Source organism: Carlito syrichta, unplaced genomic scaffold, assembly GCF_000164805.1.
Source record: "Carlito syrichta isolate Samal-C Ts95f unplaced genomic scaffold, Tarsius_syrichta-2.0.1 Scaffold306787, whole genome shotgun sequence".
Taxonomy (NCBI): Eukaryota; Metazoa; Chordata; class Mammalia; order Primates; family Tarsiidae; genus Carlito; species Carlito syrichta.
In genome coordinates this window covers 600,134-621,318 of record NW_007250883.1, presented here as the reverse complement: position 1 = coordinate 621,318, position 21,185 = coordinate 600,134, and the positions used below count along the sequence as shown (strand labels likewise).

The window sequence follows — 21,185 nt, the reverse complement described above, 5'->3', positions numbered from 1 at the left end:
TCATCTTTCCATTCAGCCGCTTTTTTTTTTTTTTTGAGTTGGAGTCTCACTCTGTTGCCCAGACTGGTGCAGTGGCACGCTCCTGGCCACCTGCTGGGCTTCGGCAATCCTTCCACCTCAGCCTTCCAAGTAGCTGGAACTACAGGCGTGCACTACCATGCGCGGCTAATTTTTTTGATTTATTGTAGAGATGAGGTCTCGCCAAGTCGCCCAGGTGGGTCTCGAACCTGCGGGCTCAGGCAATTCACTCACCTCAGCCTCCCAAAGCGCGGGATTACAGGCTGAGCCACCGAGCCTGGCTCAGCCGCTAACTTTTAAGTGTTTGGCACAAAGGGGAGAGGAACATGAAGTTTCATTAGACCCAAGCTTCCAACTTAAAGATTTCATATTTGGGAAGCTAAGAAAAGATAAAGTTCCATATTGTTTTAAAAATTAAAGGCTTAGAGCAGGTTTTAAAAGTTGAGACAAAAAAATTGGTAAGAAAGAAAGTAGTAAAAATAAGATACTGATCAAGATCTCCTGGTTTCTGTTACAGTTTCCTTTTGGTCTTTTATTTTTTCGATTGCATTTTACAGTAGAAATGCAGACCACTTTGGATAGCTATGGCTCAATATTACTGGGTGCCCTTCTCCTAAGACATCATCTTCTTACATTCCACTGAACAGAAAACCATCCCTTCTACCGGCATGAACTTCTGCCCAATGAGACACTTGCTGCAGCAGGAGCACAGAAAGCACTCTGTAGATGCATGCCAGCTGAAATTGTTATAGGTCACCCGCTGCACTTCTGGGTCGATGGCATTGTGGCATCCTTGACATACCTGTTAAGTAACAAAACAAGCAAGAAAAGAGGAGGAGAGGTCAAACCGTAATGGTAACATTTCCGTCTCAGGACAAAGTGTACATGTTTCTTTAGATGATAAATTAAAACTCACAACGACATCCTTAAAAACACACAGCTGAGACTATCCTAGTAGTTAACCTTTATGGCCAACAACTATTAATGGAGGTCTATAAGCTGTGCATTGTGAGGAAGAATAGGAAAAGGCAAAACAGGTGGTTTGGTGTTTGTAAGAGATCTCAATGGTATTCAAGGCAGAAAATCTCACCACCAAGTTCTATAGCAGTGTGCTTGGCTGCAGTGTATTCTATTAGACTGTACATTTGTAATTATCAAGACGTTTATAAGATGATTCTTTCTCACCCATTAAAGCTTTGAAGTGGTAGTTTTACCAGTCCTACCTATGACACATGAGATTATTAACACCACTAATTTATAGACAGTAGTAAATTAAAAGCATGTTCAAAGTAATTAAGGACTCAATTAAAAATACTGATAGTGTTTCAGAATAATGAGTTTGCACTAAAAATATAACTTGTAGTTAATTGGCTTCTACTCTATCATAAGATCAGTCATAATTTATGTGTAATCTAACATTGCAGAGCATTAATACAGTTCCCGTGCCATTCAGTAGTATATGTGTTATGGATCAATGTATACGTCATGCACACACAAACATACACCTATGCAAACATAAATATATCCACATATACATGCACATAATTTTATTCTTAATCAAATATGTATATAAGGAAAATAAATGAATAATCTTCTGGTATTACAGTAGAAAACAGAAAACTTATCAGTTGAGACCTTCAAAACACTGGGTAGTCCATATGCCTTCTTGTTTATACATGTTCTGAATGAATGTGACTACCTAAAGTTTTTGCTTTAAGTATTTCATAACAAGTGAAGAAAACAACAATATTGTCCAGTATAAGATGACAGTGATTAATCTTAAGCAATCTTGGTCTCCTAATGTGACTGTCAGGAATTATGGTGATATCAGGGGGTGGGAACAGGTGGGTTGAGGAGGGTCATTGTGCCTGAGCCTCCTTACTTGAAAAGGCTTCAAAACGTGACTGCTACTCAGTAGGAAAACTGGGTTCAGCAGTGAAATGAGGCCTTGTTACACACATTCATTTCAGACCTGCAGTATACTTTTTGTATTTTTTAGAGCTACATTACTTTTAAATCTCTTAAGTTATATCAATCTGTCTTTCCTAAAAAACAAGAGATACTTTCTTTGCATAATCAATACACTATTCCTGAATACAACAAAAATGAATGTTACAATTGCAAGCACATTCTCAATTTGTAGCTGTAACTTGCAAGCAATTGCTTTTTGTATACATTTTTAAAGCTTTCTAATTAATTTAGAATGTTATCTTACAGTCTTCTATATTTTATATTAATCTTTCAGTGTTTTTATGTTCAACACATAACAGTTGTACATATTTATGGAGATACTATGTGATGTTTCCATACATGTATACATTGTAAACATTTATCATTCTTTTATCATTTCTTTGTGATGAGAACATTCAATCTTCCAATATTTTTAAATTTGTTTGTATAAATATTTTAACTTATTTGTATAAAATACACTCAATGTTAAATTCCCTTGCTTTTAAACCACGACCTATCTTATTTTTCTCTGTCTTATAATAGCATTTGTGAATATTTCTATAATTACTTAAAACAAACATTTTCATCTGCTACAAAAACAGATAGCTACTGTTCAATTACATGTGAAATTAGGAAAAGAATTTAGGTAAAAATATAACTAATGAGCACAAATGGTATAGAAAATTTAGGGTTTGTAGTTCCATAAAATTTCATTTTATTAATAATTTAATCATCATTCACCTCAAATCTGACATATAATCTCAAGTAAAATCTACTGATCTGTAATTCTTCAAAAATCTAAAAGTGGTTCAGGCTGCAGCAAGGGTCTGAAGACTGCAGAACCCTCAGGAAGATGATGCACTTTACCACTTTCTGCCTGGCATTTGACTTTCCTGTGTTTCTTAAACCTTTACTATTTCAGAGAGATCTGATTTCCTTCAATCCTCCTTTCCTCTTTTATTTGTGTACAAGACATGAAATAGTCAATAACACGTGTTATAATGAATTCTCTGGCAGAAGGGTCCTGTGAAATCTCACAGATGTGAATTCTGAGGGTGGCTCTGGAATTCCAGTGACCATGCAAAGACAAACTAGATGCATTTCCTATTTTCCTCCTTCCAGGTATATGATATGTATTTTTTCTCATAAATGTCCTGTTGAAGTTGAGTACTTGGGCTTCAGATGTAAAAATAAGTTGTATTATCTGTCTCTTTCTTAAAAGATCTAAACAGATTAATGCCCTGAACTAGAAAATCTTCAAAACTGTGTATCATGTAGCATGCTGCTTGGTAGTTCTCTTGCTGTTAGCTGGAAGTTGCTCAGGCAATGAATATATATGCTCGTTTTAATATTAAAGGGCAATGGTATATCCCAATTGCAAAGGGCAATGGTATATCCCACTGACGAAGTAAACCTAAAACAAATGATGCTCTACTATACAGCCAAATAATTTGGAAAATCCTTTATTAAAAAAAAAATCCAATCTGTGGTTATTCCCTGCCATTGATTAGATAAAATGTAACAGAGAGGCACTTATGACAGCTAAATAAAGCAGCTTCCTCTGTTTAAACCTTTATTCAATAAATATCTATTGAACACCAAACTATGTTGTTTTGATATTGAGAACAGAACAGAAAAGGAAAAAAAAATCCCTTCCCTCATGGAGTTTATATTTTAGTTCTTGAGATCAAGGCCATATACCTGACAAAAAATAAACATTATGATAACTCTTCTCTGTAGAGAAACTGCTGCAACAATATTCAAAAAAGCAGTTTTTAGCTAAATAATATATCAGGCTACATAGTGATTTAACATCCTATTCTCCAGTTAAAAAGGTACATGGTGACCTCAAAGCAGACGAGAAGTATTAGGAACACAAGTCAGTGACTCAAACATTCTCTAAGTGCAGACACTGAAGATATGGAATAGATTCTAAAAGGACAGGATCTATCCTCCAGCTGTTTACAGTCTAATAGAGGAGACAGATGAATGATGTTACACACACATATACACACCTACCCACCCATAGGGAAACACAGAGAGCCTAGACAGAGAGAATGGTGGAGCTTGGAGCAAGGCATGGTGCCTCATACCTGCAATCCCTGTACTTTGGGAGGCCAAGGTGGGAAGATTACTTGAGCCCAGGAGTAAAGCCTGGCAACATAGAGAGACCATGTCTCTACAAAAAATAAAAATAGCTGGGAGTGGTGGTGCACACATGTCGTCCCTGCCACTCGGCAGGCTGGGGTGGAAAGATTGCCTGAGCCCAGGAGTTCAAGGCTGCAGTGTGCTGTGATCATGTCACTGCACTCCAGCCTGGGTGACAGCATGAGACCCTGATTCAAAAAAAAAAAAAAGGGTGGAGCTTGGGGGTAGAGAATCAGCAAAGGCGTTCTGAAAAATATTAAACCTGAGTCTAAAGAAATAAATGCGTAGGCATAGTCAGGTAAAACAGGGAATGGGAGGATGCATCAGAAAAACTATTCAACAAAAGACAAAGAACACTGTATAAACTAAAATGCTGGCAAACATGTTGTGGAAATGTATGATTTGGGTTGGATAACTAAAGGAAGTAACAGGAGAAATCAGATCTATTAAACAAAGGTTTAACACTTTGCATTTTACCAAGATCATCCTCCATCATTACGGGAGGTGACTTTTGAGAAAGATGAGTGGAAGCAGGGCAGGGAAACCAAATCTGAAGCTACAAGAATACTCAAAATGATAAAAATAAAGGTCTGGAATAGAGTAGTTACTGTCAGGATCTGAGATAAATTGATAAGGTAGAGTTTATAGAAAATGAATGATAATATCTGGACCAATGGATAAAGTGGCACTGACATCAAAAACTTACCACCTTATCTTCATAGTACCATACTCCTGGAACTACATAAATATGCAATTAACTCCTTAGTCAGGAGTCTCCTTTACCTGATAGCTCAGGAGGACCATTAACTAGACTATGTCTTCCTGTATATAAAGAAGTAAAAGTCTATCCTTCTGATATGTCTAGCTTATACACCTTACCATATATGGTCAGCTTTTTACCCTTTATCTACAATACGTATCTCTTGGTCATTATGCAACAGCTGCTCTGTGTAAGAACAGTAGATATAAGAAATGAAAACATATACTCCCACAGTAAGAATTTGAATGCCTAGCCCACACAACTAAATCTAAACATGCAGGTCAAATTTTGTTAAGTCAAATCAATTCAGTGGAGGTCATGGAATAGGCACCTTATAATCTCTAGGTAACAAAAAACTAAGCCCCAGTGGATGGTCCAGTAACATGAACAGGAACCATCACATTCAAATAGACATAAAGAATAGGAACAGCCCCTAGAAACCTTTATTTAAATGAAATCCGATCTGAAGCCACGAGAATAGATCAATTTCTTTCCCATTAAATTTATTTTAAGTGAGGATGTTATTAACAAGCAGCATGTATAACAATGTAAACTGCCCAGGTACAAATCTTGAGGGGGCTCACTGTCAATGTATGTACTGTTTCTGAACTGCTTGGGTTTTAACACCCAATGGTAGGAATCACTTGTTTTCTTTCTACTTAAGAGGAGTGCTTTATGTTTCCCATCTGTAGGAGGCTTAAAGAGAGGCTGAGGCAACCACATCCTTAGAACGCTTCTCACCACAGCGTGATTCTTCACGTAGCAGGGCTTGCACACAGGCTTGTCATTGACCATCACATATATTTCCCCAGCTAGGATGTTGTCACAGTCAAAGCAGCAGAAGTGTTTCAGATGCCAATTCTGGTTTTCTGCCTGGGTATACTCATTGCTGAATATCAGCTGCGAAGGGGATAAAAATAAGATGAATCATGTATTTTCCTTTTTGCTACACATGACAAAGCTGGGTTCTTTAGATAAAAGGAATTTCAGTCTATAAGGATATTAACATACATTCTTCGGGTTTAAAGTTTGAAAATGATAACCTAAAGCTTGAACTTATGTTATCATTTACTTTAGCCCAAATAAATCTTTTATGTTTCTATACAGTCCTTCATTAGTTAACACAAATAACAGACATTCAGAATGAATGATATCAAAAGTTTCTTTTCTTAAACTCCTTTGCATGTAATAAAAAGCAATTGCTGTTTGGTTAGTTCCTGTTGCCTTCTGGGTAAAGGGACCATATGAAGGTATTAAGAGGGTACCTGCATGTGGGTGGTGCAAAGAACATACCTCATCACAGCCAGCACATCGGGGTTTCTCACTGTCACAATAATGTCTGCCACAGTATAGCTTCTCATTCTTCCAGAAATAAATCATGTCAACCAGGAGCTCATGGCAGATGCTGCAGACAAAACAAGCTGGGTGCCACAGTTTATCATAGCCAGCTCTTTCAGCATAGATGGCTGGGTCGCCTTCCTTCATACTCAGTTTGCAGCAATAGCAGGACTGAAAGGGAAGCCACCCAAAACAATCTAGTCATCAGAAGACTGCCATTTCTTATCACTGGCTTCAGGAGAAATTCAGAGAAACAGTTTTCAAAGAAATTATTTCTACTGAAATTACTAATTTGTTCAAGTAGATAATAAAGTATTAATACCACTGTGAAATGGAATCTTTTAACTTTCTTTAGGCTGCTCAAACCCACTTCATTTACCCTATGTATAATAGGGCATTGTTTTCAAAATAAAGTCACTTATGAAAAAAGGCTAATCATAATTTTCACCTCAATTTTAAGTAGTTTTCCTAAAAAATAATTACCTTAGAGCTTATTAGTACTCTTTTTTCAGGATTAAATCTTATTGGTTGATGTGCTAATTGGATCTAACAGAAATATATTATAGTAAGCTTAATTCTTATGTTTGTTCATCTGTATCATAATCGTCTTCTACCTTTGAGTAATTAGCAAAATACTTTAATTTCCCTCTCTAGAAGAAACTTTTCTTAAAAAAAATTTATCTATCGACATAAATTTAAGTCTGAATTTTTTTTTAAGGCATGGCCGGCCTTGTTTTATTTTATTTATTTTTTTTAAGTGAGAAAGTAGGATCTATTGAGAGGACAGAGAAGTTCCCACAGTGGGAGGGGACCTGAAGGGGTTGCCCTAAGTCTGAATTTTAAGCATGTTCTCACAAGCAAAACTGAATTAACCTGAGTATATATTATTCTTATGTATGGGAAAAGATAAGCAATTAACCCCAAAATTATGTTTAGAAACAAGTTCTAGATTAGTATGTTGTCTTCAAGCAGCACATCAATGACAACTACTATCTATACATAAAACATATAATAATCCTTGATAACATATAAGCAGAAAATTGGCTTTAGACAAGTTTTATTTTTTATTTTTTATTTTTAGTTGGAGTCTCACTCTGTCACCCAGACTGGAGTGCAGTGGCCGCTCCCGGCCACTGCAGCCTTGACCTGCTGTGCTCCGGCGATACTTCCACCTCAGCCTTCCAAGTAGCTGGAACTACAGGTGCGCGCTACCACACCCAGCTAATTTTTATTTATTGTAGAGATGAGGTCTCGCCAAGTTGCCTGGGCGGGTCTCGAACCCGCGGGCTCAGGCAATCCACTCACCTCGGCCTCCCAAAGCGCTGGGATTACAGTCTGAGCCACCGAGCCCAGCCTTTTAGACAAGTTTTAAACAGGATGACTCTCTCATGCAAGTCTAAAGTGAATTTTAATTCAATTTATTTCCTGTAACTATTCCCTTTGGGAAACAGATAAGTGACACCAAAAAACAGTTCAAAGAAAGGGAAAGTACCTGTAAAATACACATATTGGGTCAGCAGTGTGACCACTCTACTTACATACTGAGTTCTTTTGCGCTCCGCAGATTTGTCCTCCATGGTCCCCACCGCAGTTGGGGTGCTTCTATCCCCACCAGGGATGTGCCTTTGGTTGAGGCCTTGAGCGTCCATCTCAGAGGGAAGTTTGACATCTCCTACTCCCAGAGCCTCGTTCTTATATTTCTTCACAAACTGCTCCATCTCTTTCACCTCTCTGGGAGACAACTCGTGGCACTTTGAAGGGTCCTGGTCATGTGCAGGGAGCTGCTTTGCCAGTTGCTTCTTCCGATACTGTGCCCCCTCTGAGCCTGCCACTGGCTGCTTTTCCTTGGGTAGCATCTGCATGTACTGCCTGGCCTGAAGCACAAGAGGCCGGTGTTAACTGGGAGACATGCTGGTCATCAGATAGTGTAGTATTTTATAACACACATCAGAAGCAAGTTACTTAACCCTTTTCCAAGAATACTAGCCGGCAGTGTTTGAGGCTGCAGTGTTTACCCTGAGATAACTCACACATTACAGTCCTAACTTTACCTCCAAAGTTTGACAGGAAATAGTTCATTTTTATTATTATTTTCACATCGCTCTAGCATATCAATAGTCTTTGGAAACAAATGACATCATTCTATTTATAGCATTCTATTTTGAGCATTGGTATTTTCATTTACAAAATATAGTAATTCTTTCTCTTTTTTTTAGTAATTTTTTATCACTAAAAATGGCAAATCCTAGAAAATGTGACACTCCTATGAGTGATGTTAACACACAAAGTAAATTATTAAATACTGATCATCATATACATTTCTGTTATATTAGGATCACAGACAAGTTCTGTTTAGAAATAACTCCAAGAACAGTTTTTGTATTTTCTTTTCACATTGAAAACAAGTCAGATTTGCTTCAGCCTCAAAGAGCATGCTTATGTAAAATTAAATGAACGTGGCAGAAAACTATACTTTTTTTTTTCTAGATGAGAAATGGGTTAAGAAAGAAGTGAACTTTGCCGAATAGTAACAATTCATCCTCATAGTCCAATAGTAACAATTCATCCTCATAGTATAAATAACTTGGGATGTTAACACATTCAAAATTGGTATACTAAATAGATTTAGTTGGGTAAAAATAAACACATTTTTCTCTATGAAATTATTTTTTTTCCAGTCTGTAAAAAGATCTGGGTTACTACTGTTTATTTGAGCTAAATAAATGTACAATTCAAAGGAATTAAAACGTTTTAGGCAAACATGTTTAGAATGGCCTATGAATCAGCAGCATTTTTATCATATAAAAATGATATAATCACAGGATTCACTTTAATGATTTATTAATCAATCTTCTTAAAAGACTTTCAAATGTTTCATCTGATGGAAGGAGCTTGATACAAAACTGCATTTTTTTTGGTCTTATGTAGTAAAAGAAATATAATGTTCATCATGTTTTTCAGTTAGTTTTAAACAATGGCAGAAATTCAAGAGTAAGTTAGAAGAGTTACTAGATTGATATAAAACATCTGATTTTCATCTAATTATTAAGAATGTTAGACTATTTCCTCAAAAAGGTAAACATATCTAAATAGTCACAAGAATTTTATGAGGTATCTATTAATAGGCTTACTTTCAAAAGACTGTAACAAGAGTTAGGAGTCAAGGTAATGGGAACCCTGGAAAAATAATAGATCTGTATGAAGTTGATTAAGTCACTAAAGGAATTTCCCTAAATAAATAGATCAGAACTTCAATAAATGAACTCTCCTTTCCCTAATCACTTACCAATGCCTGATTCTGGACAGGAGGAGCCCATTCGTAGGTAACTGTATTGATAGAGACATTCTTCTTGGCAGCAACTGGATTGGTCAATATCATAACATTGCGTTTATACATGGGAATTCCATCTGACTTTAGTTTTGCAATTAGGGTGGTATACTTGGTGTCTTCAAAAAGTTTCCCCACTTTTCGATCCTCTTCATTGCTCAAAAGGACATCATGCTCTTCTTGGCCACACTTGCAGTTACGACATATTTTTCTATAATTTGAAAATAAATAGGAAATGATTAATTACATCTAATCAATAATTATGTTCATTCATATTCTATATAATGGTATGCAAAGGTTAGCCTTTTTCTTGGAGAGGGAAAAAGCAAGTATCCATAAATTTAAGAAAGAATGAAATATAAAAACATATCTTTGCTCTATAAGACTTTGAAAAGAGGTTGCAATTAAAAAATACACACTTAAAGGAGCATGTCTGAGCATAACCCTATCTGGTATTCCTTATGTTCTCACCAGATAAAATAATTATTAACAAGTAAATAAAAATAATTTGTAAATTATTAATTAAAACCACAAAAATGAGATGTAAGTTTTTATATTTTATTTAAGCAAGACGTTTCGTATTGCATGTTAACCTTTCCCAATTTTTTTTTTAAGTGAGAGATAGGGAGGTTGATATAACTTCTCCTATCAAAGACCATAATCCTAGATTTAGGTTTGCAGCTTTTCTCATTGTCTTTCAATTTATTTTGTCCCCCATTCTTCCCCCTCTTTTTCCTTTCTTTCTCTTTACTCTCTCTTTCCCTTCTTTTATTTCTTCAAACACTCACTGACCACCTACCATGTGCTCCATTAATGTATAACAAGACAGTTAAATGAAAGTCTTTGTCATCATGGTGTTTCTTCTAGTTCAAGGATACTACCTTCCCTCTTCCTCGCTCTGGTCTAGCACATAGCCAGACATTCATTCATGCAACATACATAAATAAGTGCTCATATGCCAAGCAATATACTTGATACTGGGACACAGTGTTACAGAAAAATCGGCTCAGTCTCTGACTTCCAGTAGGGAGATGTCTGGTGTGGAGACAGACATTAATAATCGCACACATACATTATTGCGTTTCTCATTTTTAAAAAAAGTATAAGTTCCCTTGAGAGGGTCTAATTTTGACTTGGAGCTAGTGAGGAAAGGACTCCAGAAGAAGGTGACATTTAGGTCGAGATCTGGACAATGAGTACAACATAGGCAAGAATTGTGCATGTGGGTGTATATTTGTGGAGGGGGAAAAAAGAAGAAAAGCCTCCAGCATTATGGGTGTGAAGAGGAGCACCTGCAATGATCTTGAATTAGGAAAGAGACTGTGTCCCCTTCTCTGGTCCCATAACCAGAGAAAGCTGGTGTGACTGTGGTGAGGTAAGCAAATGGGACAGTGACAAGGCTGGAGAGAGGCAGGCATGAGGTCACTCAGAGACTTATATGACAATTAAGGAAGAGCAATCAGGAGTTACCGAAGGCTTTTAGATAATGGAATGGAATAATTAGATCCATAATTTTAAAGATCGCCATTATCTACCATGTGGAGAATGGGTTGGGGTAGAACACAACTGGAATTGGGGAGACCGGTTAACATGTTAGCTGTGCATCCAACTTGCAATGGCAAGATTCTAAGTAACTGGATGCTACAATTACTTTACAAATGGAATTTACATACTGGAGGGTTATTGCTGAGGTCCAAGAAAGATGTGTTATGGCTTGGCCTAGAGTTATTTGACAGTGAATATGAAAAGAAAGGAACAGATCTGAGATCTCCTTGAACATAAAACCAGCTACACTCTGTGGGTGACATGGATATAGTGAGGATGAAGGAAAGGATCTCAACAAATAACCTTGGGTTTTGGGGATGAGTAAACTGGTAGAAGAAATATAATTTATTACGATAGTTAGTACAAATGATAAACAGATTGGGAGTACGGGGCAGAGAAGGTTGATGAAAGTTTCCAAAACTAAAATTGATAAACTTGAAATGACTGTGAGAGGGGGTAAATCTATAATGTAGATTACAGAAGACAGAGATTCAGTGTTAAAAACTGTAGCCTGGCAGAAAATAGATATTTGGTGGTCAGAAAATAATACATAATGCGTATGAGTTGAACAGATCACCGTTCTTTCCTGAGGAAAGTGTAGAGGAAAAAAGTGAGCACTGGGGAAAGAGTCTGGCAGAGGAACACAAGTTAGAAAAGTTGACAGAGAAATAGAGAGATTTCATGGTGTTAAAAATTTAAGTTGGAACTAAAATCAAGGTAGTAATGACAGCCTATAAATAAGAGTGGGCATTTGACTATATCAAAGAATGTTCTACAATACATACTTTGTTAATACAGATTAACATTAGATGCTGTCAGGTTAAGTAAACAAGTTGAAATATCTAGATAACTAACTAAAAAAATGTATAGTTTAAATTCTCAAATTAGAATAGAGGAAAGAATAAATCACTAAGCTAAATGTTTAACTCAGTGGTTAGGAAAAAGATAGGACAATCATAAAGTACAGGGAAGGAAAATAAAGATAGCACAGAAACCAGTGAAGGAAAATAAAAGGATTCTAGAAAGAATTTCTGGGGAAAAAAACAAATCCCAACTCTCAGTATACACCAGACTTAGTGCATTAATTAAAAAAATTTTTTTTTTTAAATTTTAAAGATGTGGGGTATAATTCAGAGTTATGTGTACAAATGTTCATTGTGCAGGTACCCTTGTTGATAGGTCTGCCTCCCCCACCACCCTAGCAGTTTCCCTCAACTGCCAACCCCGCCCTTACTCCTCTCCCCTGGCAGTTTCCCATTACTAACAATCCCTTTCTTATAGTATTATGAGTGAGAACATATGGTACTCTGTTCTTTGTTTCTGTGACAGATCACGGAGTATGATCGACTCTAAATTCATCCCAAGTTGCTGCGAAGTCCGTATGTTTGACCTTCTTTATGGCTGCATAATATTCCACTGTATATATACCACATTTTTTTATCCAGTTCAGTTTCGATGGGTAGTACAGTTGGCTCCATGTTTTTGCTACTAAGAATAGACCTACAGTAAACATGCACGTGCAGGTATCCTTTGCTACTGAGAATAGACCTACAATAAACATGCACGTGCAGGTAGAATGATTAGAGTTCCTCTGGGTATATTCCCAATAGGGAAATTTCTGGGTCACATGGAAGGTCAATTTCTAGCTCTTTTAAGAATCACCCCACTGTTTTCCAAAGAGTTGCACTAATTTGCATTCCCACCAGCAGTGTAGAACTGGTCCTTTTTCTCCGCATCCTCGCCAGCATCTGTTGTTATTAATGATGCTTATTCTTACTGGGATTAGGTGGTATCTCAATGTAGTTTTGATGTGCATTTCTCTGATGATTAGTGAGGCTGAGCACTTTTTCATGTGTCTGTTGGCTGCTCATGTATCTTCTTTTGAGAAGTGTCTATTCATGTTTTTTGCCCACTTTTTAATGGGGCTGTTTGTTTTTTTTCCTTTTGGAACTTTTGAGTTCCTTGTAGATCCTAGATGTTAGGTCTTTGTCAGATATACAGTTGGCAAATATTTTTTCCCAATCTGTGGGCTGTCTCCTGCTCTCTCTCTCTGCCTTTGCAGAAGCTTGTCAATTTGATGAGGTCCCTCTTGTCTATCTTATCTCTTATGGCAAGGGCACTTGGGGTTTTTATCAGGAATTGGTTACCAGTTCCAATTTTCATAAGGGTGTCTCCTGTATTTTCTTATAGTTTTCATTTAGGTCTTTGATTCATTTAGAGTTAATTTTTGTGTATGGTGATAGGTAAGGGTTCTGTTTCAATCTTCTGCATGTGGTCAGCCAGTTTTCCCAGCATCATTTGCAGAATAGCTTCTCCTCTCCCCAATGCTTGTTGTTGGAGGTTTTGTCAAAGATGACTTGGCTGAGATATTGAGGCTTTGCTTCCAGAATCTCTATCCTGTTCCATTGGTCTGTATGCCTGTTCTTGTACCAATAATGGCTGTTTTGATTATTATAGCCTTAGAGTAAAGTTTGAACTCTGAAAGTGTGATACCTCCTGCTCTGTTTCTTTTGCTAAGGATTCTTTTGGATACTCGTGGTCATGTATATTTCCATATGAATTTCTGTACTGTCATTTCCAGGTCTGAGAAGAATAATGGTAATTTAATGGGTTTTATGTCAAATCTATAGATTGCCTCGGGGAGAATGGACATCTTAACAATGTTGATTATTCCTATCCATGAGCATGGAATATTTTTCCATTTCTTTGTGTCTTCTTGGATTTCTTTGAATAGTGTTTTGTAGTTCTCATTGTAAAGGTTTTTCACATCTCTGGTTAGGAAGATGCTGAGGTATTTCATTTTTTGTGTGGCTGTTGTGAATGAGATTGTGCTTTGTATTTGGTTCTCTGCCTGCTTGTTGTTGGTGTATAAGAATGCAACTATCTTTTGCACATTTGTTTTGTATCCTGAGACTTTGCTAAAGTCCTTTATCAGCAGTGCATTAATTTTAAGATCCGAAGCAAAAAAGCAGCCTTGCTATCATCAACTCTAATTATTTTGTTTGTTCTGAAGGTATTAATCGGTGTGAAAAAGAAGAAATAGTAATTACAGAATTAGAAAACTAAACTGCTGTTATTCATAGATGCTATAACCAATCACAGAGAAATGCAATATATAAGCATTAAGAAGAGTTTAATAAGTTTTCTAGATTTAAAATTTATTATAAACTATGGGATTTCTCCATACTAGAAAAAAACAAAGTAACTAAAAACTCAACTGAATCTCTTTACCAAATAATCAATTATTAGTTATAGATTGTTTTGTTCTGAATTTTCTTAAAATGCTTTTTTCAGTATGCAAACTGAAAATTTTACATTTGTTCTGTACATTCCAAGAGTGAGAGCGAGAGAGAGAGTGAGAGCAAGAGAGAGGAGGAGGAAGGGAAGGAAGGAGGGAGGGGGGATGAAGAGGCAAACTACTTCCTTGTGCACACTGGTCAGAAATCTTTATTTGGTAACAATTTATTGAAGACTCTGCATATCTTGTTCTAGTTCAGCTATAAAAATTCTTTCTTTCTGACATCTGGTTATCTCATACTTCCATCTAGTGGAAAAGACCATATTATTCTACTACAGTATGTTCTTCATTTTTGTTCTTTGTTTAACAAAAACAATGTAATTATTTACAAAACTATCATACTGCTCGTGAATCAAGTTTAAAACCATACCTGAGGGGGAAAGAGGTGGGGTGGGGATTTAGTTCTTAATATAGCTAAATAGATCCTTATATGGCTGTGAACTACTGCATGCATCCTCATAATCAGCAGTGATCCCTAAAGAATCAAGGCCATGTCATAAACATGGCCTTTCTTTGAAAATGTCTGTGATTCAGCTCTACACCAGTACAACATGTAGACCACAAAATCAAGAGGGTCAAATTTTCAAATCTGAAAGATAAGCGGTAAAAGACACAGTAAGTGAAATAAAGCCTGTTGGTTTTTAAACCATGAAGGAACTATGGCATGCTAGCATGGTTAAATAAGTTATATTTATAAATAAAGTGTTAAATATCATGAGTTACAATAACCAATAACATAAGAATCATATCTATAATTAAAAAAATTATTTGTCTCGGCCATTCTTGGAAAGAATTCACAATTTGAGAAAGCCTCTTCTTTCTGACCCACCCCTTCGACCATCCAACATACCTTTATTAAGTAAGTAAAATCAGGTTTAAATGCACCAATAGCAGTTGTGGTGAGGAAAAAAGAAGTAGCAAAAAAGTCAGACTATGCCCAATTATCAGTTTTTTAAGGAGGGAAAATCTATGATTCGTTATAATTTTAAAAATCATGACTCTATTAAAAGCTTCACCTGCATCCTCACTCAGCCATGGTAAATTGTGGTAAAGGAACATTTGGTAAGTATGTGACTCAGGAAAGGTGGGACGATTCCTCTAGCTAGAGCCATCATCAGTGAAGCAGCTGAGTGACCACATCCCTTCCAGATCCCATACTGGAGTCTCTTCCTACAAGGAAAAGGGCCAGCTACCAGCCACTATGCAGGGAAGAAACTATTACATCAGCACCAGATGCCAAGAGCTAGGCTACTGTGGAAATATGTGCTATTATATCACTTAACTAGTTTAAAAATTTTTTTATACTACATGTTTAATTTTGGCCTAAAATAACCCAGACTCTATCTTTAAGAAAATGAAGACTTTCTAAAATTGGCTTTATACGAACCTAAAGCAAAAACAAAAACAGCATGGGTGAGCATAGCACCCACAGGCAAGGGGTTATGTTGGTAAGAGGTGTATATTATATTTTCTCAGATGCTTCATAGGAAATTACGACATATAAAGATTTGAATAGTTTCTTTATTAAATTTATTTGTGCTATACCAATTTGATAGCAGTTTTTTGAGAGTATATAAATCAACTCCCATACTTAGCACAGTAATCAAATCTCTAAATTTTTAAAACTGTACTACAGAGCTACTCTCTCCCCAGACTCTCCATGGGATGTTAATAAAAGTACGAGGGGAGAGGAAGAGGTAGAGAGAAAATTCAGAATTGCTAGTTTAAAAGTATTTTGTGAAGCCCTTTTAAAAAAAAGATGCAAAGGTGGACTGGCAGACTGGGAAGCTCTAAGTGTGAAGGGAGGAGAGTATCATTAACACAGAGATATGCAAAAAACAACATGAATGACAAACACTCTATACATACTCAAAACTGTATGTTACAACTTCAGAGTTCTTGAGTTAAATCCAAAAGAGAGAGAGAGTCCAACTATCAGGAATATTGCCTCAGAAAAAAAATATATTTACAGTTTCAAGCTAAGAGCAGTCAAGAAACTATCCCTCATTCTCCAAAACAAGAAATTTTTGTGTGCCATATTCGTAAAAATTATTTTCCCAAGGCAAGTAGTAGAAACTGGAGTGCTTTGACACGCTGCCAGCATTCATAGTGATTTAAAGGCATGACCATGGCACTGCTACAAACCATAATTTAAAAGGGTTGGAAGCTGCCCTGTTATAATAAGAATACAAGAATATACATATATGGACTTAATCGTGGACCTCTGTTATAAAATTCAACACATGTATTAATCCATTTATGGTGGGAAATTTTTAGTTTTCAGCCACTTCTAAATCAATTAGAAATTCTGAACAGATGTATGTTATAATCAAGTAACATTAAAAAAATAAAATGCAACTGTTTTATTTGAGGGATTTAACAAAGGTAAGGCAAAAACAGTAATTCTGCTACTTAATATGATAACCGACCTATGGTTACAATTATATTAACTGTGCCTTCAACATACAATGATTGACTATAAACTCCTTGAAACCTTAGGTTTGTGTCATACATTTTATAAATACCTATTATCTCTACGTATTACTTGACAGCGTGCCTAACACATAGTGGCTCTCATTGGGTAGGTATCAGGCTTCTTCAACTTTTTATTTTCCTCTAGTCTTGTGATCACTGCCACACTGAAGAAGGGTAGAGCACACAGTTAAAGGAAACCATTGTCCACAAGGACGACTATATCACCATGCTCACACTTCAGAGATGATAGACTGGTACAGTTAAGCGTTCACTGGCCATAAGTGTGAACACATGCATTCTAGTTTCTAATGTGCCATGGAGAAAGGCACAATAGGAAGGTTTTGAAAAGCTTTGGGTTCAAATTCAGCTTTGCCATCTATAAGCCATGACTTTGGTAAGTTATTTAACTTCCCTAAGTCTTTGATTTCTCATGCATAATAAAATAGGTATTAGGAGAGTTAGGTATAATTAGGTTCAGAAAGTACTGTAGTAAGTAGAATTTTAAGATGGCTCCTACGACCTTTGTGCCCTGATGTTATCCCCCTCAAAATTATGTCACTTTATGTGACAAATGGGAGGTTTTCCAGGCGTGCCAAATCCAATCACGTGAGCCCTTGAAAAAAGATGAATTTTCTCTGGCAGAAGAGGAAGTCGGAGAGATCTGAGGTGCAGGAAGGATTCCAGAAGGGGCTATATGTCAAGGAATACAGTGGCTTCAAGAAGCTGGGAACAGTCCCCAGCTGACTGCTGCAAGGAAATCGAGACCTCAGTCCTCCAAACACAGAAATTGAATTTTACCAACAAGAATGAGCTTGAAAGAAGATTCTTCCCCAAAGCTTCCAAATGAGAACCTTGCCTGGTCAACACTTTGATTTTAGCTTTGTGTAACCCTAAGCAGAGAACCTGGCTAAGCCAGCCCCTCTCCTCCAGACTTCCAACCTAAAGAATAAATGGACGTAGAGTTAATTATTAGGTGGTGTTTTAACTTGGTAAGTTTGTGGCAACTTGTTATGCAGCAATAGAAAAGTATTACAAGTGCTTAGTGGTATGTGACACACAGAAATCATTCACAAATCATATCATATATAGTTTAATAACTCATGGGCTCAAAAAGTCATTTCAACTTCTTTGATCTGTAAAATGAAGTTTGACTAGTTAAGTCAGAAGTTCCAGCCTAAATTTCATAAGTCTAAGGATTCCTTCTTAGCTTTCTGCAACTATGGTGACCCAATTTGATCTGGTATCTTCCATTCACCTCTCCAGATTCATTCTCCATGCTTCAGTACTCTGCTATTCCCCATAGGGCTCCTAAGGACTGAATCAGTGGGCTCCCTGTCACCAGCAATGGGACAGTGGGAGGCACCAGCAAGAAATCAGTGATGAAAAAGAGTGAGTCTGGGTTTTTATTTCCTGGCTTCCTATATGTATACAACATGATAATGGGGAGAATGATCTCTAACTTAACTTGGGTGTGTATAAGAGCAGGAAAAGGGTGTGCCATGAACTGAATTGTGTCCTCCTACATGTATTTACTAAAGCCCTAACCCCTATAATGTGAAGTAACTGGGGCTTTTAGGAAGTAACTAAGTTTAAAAGAGGTCATAATAGGAGGACCACAATCCAAGAATCGGTGGCCTTCTAAGAAGAGGAAGAAAGGTCTTTCCCTCTATTTCTCTCTACAGACTTGCAGCAAGGAAAGGCCATGTGAGCACATGGTGAGAAGGCAGCCGTCTGCAAACCAGGAAGAGAGCCCTCACCAGAACTCAATCATGTTGGTACCTGATCTTGGACTTTTCAGCCTATGGATATGTGAGAAAATAATAATCTGTTTAAGCTACTAACTCCATGCTATTTTGTTATGGCAGCCCAAGCAGACTAACATAGGTGGCTAGGAAGATTTCTCAAAGGGAGAACTTGAGTGGAGACTTTCTGTTTCCTAGTGGTGGCAGGTAGGGTCTTTCCAGGCAAAGAACACATGCAATAAGGCACAGACATTTCAGGTAATAGCATGTATCAAGCAGCTGGAGCACAGGGAACCTGGAAGGTTAGTGAGAGAGGCTGGAAAAGCAAGGAGAGTCCAGATGTTGAGTTTTAACATCAAAGGCCAAAGAATTGCCAAAAGGATTAAATCCAGCGGGAAAGCACTGATGGTTTTTATGTCATTAGAAGTATAGCATCTATTTTCAAAAGATCATCCTTATAGTTGTGTGGAAGGTTAGACAGGTAAAGAGGGAGAGAATAGTTTAACTCTGATTTTTGAAATGTGCCCCATGAAGCCCTGAGGGTCCCAAACCAAGTATCACCATGAAGATGGAGGAGATCAAGTGGACAGGGTCCTGGAACCCCATGTACACCTCAACCATAGAAGTTCTGTGGCCTAGACTAAACTGGGAATCTTTGCTACCCTCAGGACAACTAGTCTAGGATGTTACTTCAAAGACTGTACTGAAAAATGCCTGCATCTGAAAGTCAAGGCACTTGCTCAGGTTTTCCAGTTACGGTAAAAAAAAAAAAAAGTTGGGGACTTACTGAAAAGTCTAACTAAGAGAGTAATGTGTCTTGACTCATGCCAGGAGGATGAAAGAACTAAGAAATACCATCTGAATGGATCCAGCTGTAGAGGCCATATCCAACGCCCTAGATTTTTATGGCTCTTAGATTCTCAGACTATACCAAGTTGCTTAAAAGAGTCTGTTTGATAAAACTAAAATAAAAAAGGTGATTTTCATGCCATGGAGATTTACTCTTGTCTGATGTTTTTATCTGAAAATATCAGATTAAAGTGATCTGCAATAGAAAAACAATATAGAGCAAATAAAACTTACTATTAACCAATGTGCTTTACAAAAAAGGTGAGATTTTTTAGGGATTAGCTTTAAAAAAACTCACAAGCAGTTTTTGGAAATTGCATAGCTTAACCAAAAAGAATATAGATTGAGTATCCCTTATCTGAAATGCTTGGGATGATATGTGTTTCAGACTTTGGGTTTTGTTTTTATTTTAAGTGTGGAAAATCTGCATAAACATAATGAGGAATCTTGGGGATGGGATCCAAATCTAAACATGAAATTCACTTATGTTTCATATTCACTTTATACACATATCCTGAAGGCAATTTTATAGAATATTTTAAATACTTTTGCACACGAAACTAAATTTTGATGGTATTTTGACTGCAACTCGTCACATGGTCAGGTACATGAAATTCTTCACATGTGGCAACATGTCGGTGCTCAAAAATATTTGGATTTTAGAACATTGCAGATTTTAGGTTAGTGGATTAGGGATGTTTAACCTATTATTTTAAGACTATAAGGTAAAAACTATGTCCAGCAGAGGGCAGTGCAGCCTTCTGCAAAGTCAACTGGTAGGCGTAATAAAGTGGTGAGCACAATTAAGAGTTGAAATATTTTGATCCATGACAACTATTTTGTGTTCAGTGACTTTACCTTCTTAGAACAGAACTGACATAGTGCCTATCTGCTACGTTCCATGAAAAGGTAGTAGAAGGAAGAGCTATTTATTAAGTCTTGTAAAAACTTCCTTAGAATATTTTAGCTCCCTAAAAATAAAGAACTGTATCTTAATTTCTGGGAGGTTTCCATTGCCTTCACTATATAAAACAACTGTCTTTGTTTCTTAGCATGTGTTAAATAAACTAGTTTTTAAAAGAGCCTAATATCCCAAATTATATTCATTTACATTCCCCTTTAACTTACACTGTACACAGACCCACTGGCTAATGAAACTATCAATTCTAAAGAGTTCACTCAGTCCTTAGCTAGAGGAAGATAGAACAGTTTCATGTTTTATTCATTTTTTTAAGAAAAGAAAATAACAGATCTGCAATTTAGTAACCATGCCAGAGGGCTTGCAAGATATCTCCACTATCTGGAGAAGCATTGCTAAAATGTGTGAATTACTAATGTGGTCATAGTTTTCAAAACAATACCTCCAGAAGTGCAGTTCGAATCCTTCACACTTTTCTTTGCATTTTAAACAAGGGGCTCCAAATCCTTGCTCGTGACCTAAGCCCATCTGTTAAAGAGAAAACAATGTGAATCTATTATTAGAGTCTTTAAAAAAATCTAAAAAATTCAATAAATTGTACTTTTTATTCCCTTACCACTTGTGTTGACATAACTTTCAAACAAATCTTTTATGAGCATTACAATGTTTAGTCAATGATGACACCCAGGTATGTATATGGCAGCTCTGAGTACATACATAACATGCTTTTTATTCTTATTTCCTTTTATCACGCAAAGCATCGGAAAATGCATAGAAGACTACAAATATACAAGTAACAAAAAATCATGAATTTA

General features: G+C 36.7%; 1 protein-coding gene across 1 annotated transcript; it reads right to left on the bottom strand.

The window, feature by feature from the left end:
- Positions 1-403: 403 nt before the first annotated feature.
- TES (testin LIM domain protein) lies at positions 404-20,898 on the bottom strand. Its single transcript, XM_021715180.1, has 6 exons — positions 20,813-20,898; positions 9,501-9,753; positions 7,753-8,088; positions 6,170-6,385; positions 5,618-5,776; positions 404-820 (listed from the first exon to the last, which is right to left on the bottom strand). Exons 1-6 carry the CDS (start codon positions 20,896-20,898, stop codon positions 632-634), a joined length of 1,239 nt encoding a protein of 412 aa, XP_021570855.1. The 3' UTR covers positions 404-631.
- Positions 20,899-21,185: the final 287 nt, after the last annotated feature.